This window comes from Mytilus trossulus, chromosome 4, assembly GCF_036588685.1.
Source record: "Mytilus trossulus isolate FHL-02 chromosome 4, PNRI_Mtr1.1.1.hap1, whole genome shotgun sequence".
In the NCBI taxonomy this organism is placed as follows: Eukaryota; Metazoa; Mollusca; class Bivalvia; order Mytilida; family Mytilidae; genus Mytilus; species Mytilus trossulus.
In genome coordinates this window covers 17,285,186-17,292,326 of record NC_086376.1, presented here as the reverse complement: position 1 = coordinate 17,292,326, position 7,141 = coordinate 17,285,186, and the positions used below count along the sequence as shown (strand labels likewise).

The 7,141-nt window shown below is 32.5% G+C and overlaps 1 protein-coding gene across 1 annotated transcript; it reads left to right on the top strand.

Annotated features, from left to right (window-relative positions):
* The first annotated feature begins 5,651 nt into the window (after positions 1–5,651).
* Positions 5,652–6,050, top strand: LOC134716460 (uncharacterized). The gene has a single exon (XM_063579460.1). The coding sequence runs from the start codon at positions 5,652–5,654 to the stop codon at positions 6,048–6,050; it is 399 nt and encodes a 132-aa protein (XP_063435530.1).
* Positions 6,051–7,141: the final 1,091 nt, after the last annotated feature.

Here is a 7,141-nt window from a genome sequence, read left to right as displayed (position 1 = left end):
ATGAACTGGAAATTTTTCAAATCTGGAAAAACGTCGATGCATAGTAACTATTTATTCAAGAAGCTTGGCATATTATTAATAGATCTTGTATCATTTTTTATTTTAGTTTCTTGTTTATAATTCGGAGTTTAGTATGACGTTCATAATTACTGAACTAGTATACATATTTGTTAAGGGCTGAAGGACGCCTCCTGATGCGAGTTTCTCGCTGCATTTACAAAACATTCGACTGTTGTCTGCTCTATGCATGGTCTGTTAGTTGTCTCTTTGACACATTCCCCATTTCCATTCTCTATTTTCTGCCATTGAAGTCACGAAATAAATGGATTTAAAACTTGTATACTTTCCCCATAATTTCTACGCATGTTAAATAATCTTTAATACTAAATTTTTGGAACTTAAATTCTTAAATGTGCATAGAAGGAATAAAAGAAATTGACTTGAGAACGTCTTTAATTTAACCATGGAGAGTATAGTGCATATCATTTGGGATGACGTGCAGGAAAACCTGTTTTATTATAAAAATTGGGAAGTTTAACCAATTTCAACAGACTTGACATATATAATCGGCATTTGTCGCTTCTATGTAATATGCTGATTAAACAATTAAGAGTTCTGCCGTAAAAGTAGGAAGATTTTAATAGTTTAATTTTAATTTAAAAACCTAGCTGAGAAGATGTTGTTCTTTGCCTTGGTTGCTGCTGATCTTATTTTTTAGATGCCCTTGTCTTTATACATCTATCCATTATGGTGATATCTTGTTATTCGAGATTTTTAACTGCTCGGTGTAAAGTTTCTTTCTATTTTTAGTTTTTTGTCCAATAGAGTAAACATGGTAAAAAATAAACCATTTTAGGTCAAAGTACGGTTTTCAACAGGGAGCCTTGGCTTACACCGAACATCAAACTATAAAGTGTCCGTAAAATGACCAGTGGAAAGCCATTAAAACATTACATTGCATGATTTTATCCGGTCGGAATGAAATTCATTGACTTTGTATGAAGTATGCAATATTAATTCCAGAACTTTAATGGTACCATGGATGATTTATAGTCCACCAGTAGCGTTACAAACTAAATTGTAATATAATAGCTACAGGCTCTAAAGAACCTGCGCGTGTCGCTCACCTTGGTATATTTGCATCTTCAACAATGGACAATCTCCAACATCATAGACTGAAGTAGAATTCGTGAAAATGTTATTCGAGATTTTTAACTGCTCGGTGTAAAGTTTCTTTCTATTTTTAGTTTTTTGTCCAATAGAGTAAACATGGTAAACAAGATCTTCATTTTAGGGCAATCATTCCAGAGGTATAAAGTTTCTTCGAACGATTTGGATAGATTCAACTTGTTTTAGATAATTCTGCAATTCAAAGAGTCTATTTATCCTGTATAGTTTTCAAGATAATATGCAAAAATATTAAAACTTAGAACCTGAAAAAATCGCCTTTAAAGGTCAATAACTATAGTAATAAGGAGTTGGTGACTATTATGACTAATTAACTCATTTGTAGATCTTGATTTTTCGATGAATTTTTGTTATGGTAATAATTAGTTATCAAAAGTACCAGGATTATAATTTTATACGCCAGACGCGCGTTTCGTCTACATATATAAGACTCATCAGTGACGCTCAGATCAAAATAGTTAAAAAGCCAAATAAATACAAAGTTGAAGAGCATTGAGGATCCAAAATTCCAAAAAGTTGTGCCAAATACGGCTAAGGTTATCTACTCCTGGGGTAAGAAAAACCTTAGTTTTTCGAAAAATTCAAAGTTTTGTAACCAGAAAATTTATAAAAGGACCATATAATTGATATTCATGTCAATAAGTTTCTATCTGTCTATCGTAATATTTAGATATTTGTCAAAAAATTACACCAAATTGTTATAATTTTTCCCAATAAATTTCCCCTTGCAATGCGTTGCGGGGGATATAGAAACGCCGTCCTTCCGTCTGTGCGTCCGTTTGTATTGTTTTGTTAGCACTTGTTCTTGTACAATTCTTGCTAGATTTTCATAAAACTTACAATATTGATTTAAATCAACAAAGTTTTGGACAAGTTTGAAAATCAGTGCTGATCAATTATCTTTAAAGGAGTGATGTCCCTTCGAAATATTAAATTTGTGGAAAATTGCATTATTTGTGCTGTCATATGTACAATTCTTGCCACAATTCTATGAAACTTAAATTATAGGTTTATTTAAGAAAGTCTTTGACAAGTTCGAAAATTAGTGACGATCAGTAATTTCTAAAATACCTATGTCACTTGGAAATATTAATTATATAGAAATTTGTCTTATAAGCGTTCTCATGTTGGCAGGTTTTTCTATGATATTTATATTATGCATGTAGATTTATATCCTCAATGTCTTAGAAGAGTTCAAAAATTAGTCCGATCAATTATTTTTAAAGATTAAAGGCTCCTTGTTAAGTAAATATTGATTTTATGTAATATTACAATATCAACATTCTCATGTGTACAAGTATCGCTAGAATGTAATCAAACTATACAATGTACCTTTAAAGAAGTCACCAAAGTCCCGTTCTGTAAGGAATAACCACAGACTAAGGTTATTTTTGGCCAAACATTCCGAGTCATTTGCAGAGATTGCACCTCCAGCTCTAAATTTAAACAACGACTCTTCAAACCCTGATGAACTATAGGCATTATCGCTCAATCTAAATAAAAAGCCAGATTCGGCGACGGGTCACCGTCTGAGCAAGTTTCTAAGAAATATTTAGTGCCCCCACCACAAACATCCACTGAAGGTAGCATTAGAGTCTAAAACTAACTGTTAGTCGTTCTGAAAATATGTCAAATCTAAATTGAAAACAATAACTGGTGTGGGTAACATAATGAAGTCTGATGGCTCTTTAGCTATTAATGACACTGAAAACGTAAACGTACTTAATACTTTCTTTAGTAGTGTATTTACACATCCAAAAGATTTAAATGAACAATCTAATGTGAAAGATATGGAAGAGATACTTTTAGATATCTCAGTTACTGTTGATGTTTTAAAAAAGCTGAACAATTTATATGTATACAAGTAAGCAGGGTCCGACAACCTTCATTCTAAAGTTTTATATGAAGTGAGACAATCTATAAGTTATACGTTATGTATAATTTTTGATAAATCCTTATCAGAAGGTGTTTTACCAGAAGAATGGAAAAATGTAATACTTTCACCTATTTTTAAAAATAAAGGTGATAAACAACAGCCATGTAATTATCGTCCAGTAAGTTTAACATGCGTTATTTGTAAAGTGTGCGAATCACTTATTAGAGACAAATTACCAGCCGACAAAGCAGCCAACATTGTGGTGGTGGTATGCCGTAAATACTACACGGACGTTCTTAAGAATGAAATTTTAAATTCATCTACATTCAAGTCCATCAGCTTCACAGAGAGTCATATAGTAAACAAGCATATAACAACCACATCAAAGCGTAAGGCTTCTTCTGGACATTTGATTTACATTGTCTATGTATTGCCTACCTAAACTACACAAAAAAACATTTAAATATCGTTTCATCTCGGTCTCTAGTAAGTGTTCTACAACTAATCTGTCAGTGCTCTTAACTAGTTCATTAACTACTATTAAAGAGCTTATCATAAAATTTTGTAATAACATATATGAACATAGTGGTATAAACCATTTTTGGAGTGTAAAAAATCTTTGGATGTTTTAGATAAATTACTGGCTTTTGATGGTCCTTTTGATTCTGTTAATAGTTTTGATTTTTCTACTCTTTACACTACACTTCCACACTATCTTATTAAACAAAAGGTTTCCTATTAAATTAAATGTTCGTTTTGTAAAGGTGAATGTATATTTGCTGCAACTCATTTAAAGCATTATTCTCTAACGAGAAAGATAAATATGCTAGATATAATTAATGGAGGTGTGATGAGATGATTGAAGCTGTTAAATTTTTCCTTGATAATATGTATGTACGTTTCGGCAACAAAGTTTATCGACAGGTTGTAGGTATCCCAATGGGCACTAATTGTGTCCCTTTAATAGCAGACTTGTTTTTGTACTGTTACGAATCACAGTTTATGACTAAACTCAGTAAAGACCCGTCGAAATTGCTTTTAATTGATAAATTCAACAACACTTACCGTTATCTGGATGATATTATTTTCGTTAAATAATCAAGAATTTTCTCAATATACTGCTGAAATTTACCCCAAGAAACTTACTTTAAATAAATCAAATTTATTTGGTAATAACTGTCCTTTCCCCTTTTTGATATTTCGGTTTTAAACGGGAAACTCCACACTAAAATTTACGACAAAAGAGACGATTTTTCGTTCTCTATTGTTAATTTTCAATTTTTAGATGGTGATGTTCCTTTGGCACCATCTTACGGTGTTTATATTTCACAACTTGTTCGCTATGCCCGTGTCTGTTGTGACGTTTTTGATTTTAAAGAACGCAACCTATGTATTACTGGTTAATTATTAAACCAGGGATATCGTTACCATAAATTACTTTAAACCTTTACTAAATTTTTCCATAGATATAAAGATTTGGTTTTGAAGTTTGGATGTACCTGTAGAAAACTTATTTCAAACGGGATAGCACATCCTCATTTGTACGGAAATTGTGTTCATTGTGTCTTTTGTGTCGGGATCTATAAGTACCCGGCCACGTCCTATTAAATTTTTGTCCATCTGATGAGTTAAGCCTTTTTCAACTGATTTATATAGTTCGTTCGTATGTTGTACTGTTATACCATTGTCCCAGGTTAGGGGAGGGTTGGGATCCCGCTAACATGTTTAACCCCGCCACATTATTTATTGATGTGCCTGTCCCAAGTCAGGAGCCTGTAATTGAGGGGTTGTCGTTTGTTTATGTGTTACATATTCGTTTTTCGTTATTTTTTTTACATAAATAAGGCCGTTAGTTTTCTCGTTTGAATTGTTTTACATTGTCTTATCGGGGCCTTTTAAAGCTGACTATGCGGTATGGGCTTTGCTCATTGTTGAAGACCGTACGGTGACCTATAGTTGTTAATATCTAGGTCATTTGGTCTTTTGTGGATAGTTGTCTCATTCGCAATCATACCACATCTTCTTTTTTATAATGAAGTATTTATTAGAGAATAATCTGTTGTCAGATTGTCAGTATGGTTTTAGACCTGGACGTTCCTGTTCAAGTACTTGACCATTGGTCATCGTTAGTGGATAATTTTTGTTCAGTGGATACAATTTATTTACATTTTAGTCGTGCTTTCGACACTGTGTCTCATGAGCGTCTTATTGGCAAATCTAGGAATTAAAGCAAAAGTTTTGGATTGGATAAAAAAAAATTAACAAATAGATCCCAGCGAGTTAGACTTAATAATATATACTCGTCTAGAGCTGATGTGATAAGTGGCGTACCCCAGGGCAGTGTACTTGGGCCCGTATTATTTTTGGTGTTTATTAATGATATGCCGGATGCAGTTGCTGGGTTGATTAAGGTTTTTGCAGTCGACACAAAATTTATGTATCTGGAGTTAAGGAGCAACAACACCAGGACTTGCAAGCTGATTTATATAGACTATGTGATTGGTCCAGAAAAAGGAAATTATCATTTAATGCAAGTAAATGTAAAGTAATGCATTTTGGTCAAAATAATAACTTGTCTAGATACACAATGCTAGAAAATGAAGATGATTATGTCCAGGTTAATCCTGTTACTGAAGAAAAAGACTTAGGAATAACTTTTGAGCCTAACCTTAAGTTTGATAAACATATTACTAAATGTATGAATAAAGCCAAGAGAGTCTTGGCATTAATCCGTATTTCCTTTGACTATTTGGAAAAAGATATGTTTATTATTTTAAATACATCAATCATACGTCCCTTGTTGGAAAACTTCACCCCAGTGTGGTCACCATATTTAAAGAAAGATATAAGGAGAATTGAAAAGATCCAGCGTCGAGCTTCCAAATTAGTGCCTAGTATAAAAATGTTAAGATATGTTGAAAGATTGAGAGCCTTGGGCCTTCCAACACTTGAATACAGAAGAGATCGTTATGATATGATACAATGATACAAGTTTAATAAGCTTTATATGGGATAGGTGATATTAAATGGCAAAATATGTTTGAGTTATCTACAAATTCTACTAGAGGACATCCTTAGAAATTAAGTAAAAAGCGGTGTAATTCATCTCCATTCATTTTCACAAAGGATCATGATTGATGAATGGAATAGTCTTTCAACAGTAACAGTTTGTGCAGAATCTGAAAATATGTTTTAAAAATCATATTAATGATGAACATTGGAATGGGAAGAAGTTTAATCCTACATAATGGAATAGTCTTAACATATATATAGTAAAAGTTTGTGCAGAATCTGTCAATATTTGTTAACAATCATATTATAAATGATGAACATTGGAATGGGAAGAAGTTTAATCCTACACAACATTAGATAACATTTTAATATAAATGCAGCAGTATATAAATGTATGCGACAAGTATTTAAAACATTGTGGAAACCATTGTACAACATGTATACCAGTACAGAATAATTATTCGTTCTATTTATGCCCACAGCTTATAGTTAAAATAAGTAATTTTAATATAAATTAAATTATGAGGTGGCAAAAAAAGTGTTCAACTTAATGATCGTTGCAATAATCCAGGTAGAATCCAGGTAGGTAGAATAATCGTCACTAGGTCAGGCTTTCTCTAGATGTCGAGGATCAGAGATGTCAGAGATGCCGCGACCAGTGATTAGATATCAGAACTTTCTATACTCAGAGCAACGAGTGAAAGATATAAAAAAGACGGCAGAACAGAATAATTTGTATTTGAATACATATAAATAAAGGGCGAGATAAGCCCCTGCCTTAACTTTTTGTATTACATTTGTTTTGTTAAGAGGGCGACAAAAGCGTGCCCTACAAAAAAAAGACCTATAGATATTTGTTAAACGTAGACATTCCAGGAAGACACCGTTATCTTAACCCTTAAAATATGCTTGAATTTCTTGAGTTGTCTTTTATAGAAAATTGAAAATGGAAATGGGGAATGTGTCAAAATGACAACAACTCGACCATATATGTTTATTTATTTGAAGAATAATAAGTGTTTCTGTTCTTATATGTGTCACTATTTGCTACAATAATGTGATGTA

Bases quoted from the DNA above. Each gene is read 5' to 3' on its own strand.
- LOC134716460 (XM_063579460.1), top strand. From the start codon at position 5,652: ATGCTAGAAAATGAAGATGATTATGTCCAGGTTAATCCTGTTACTGAA.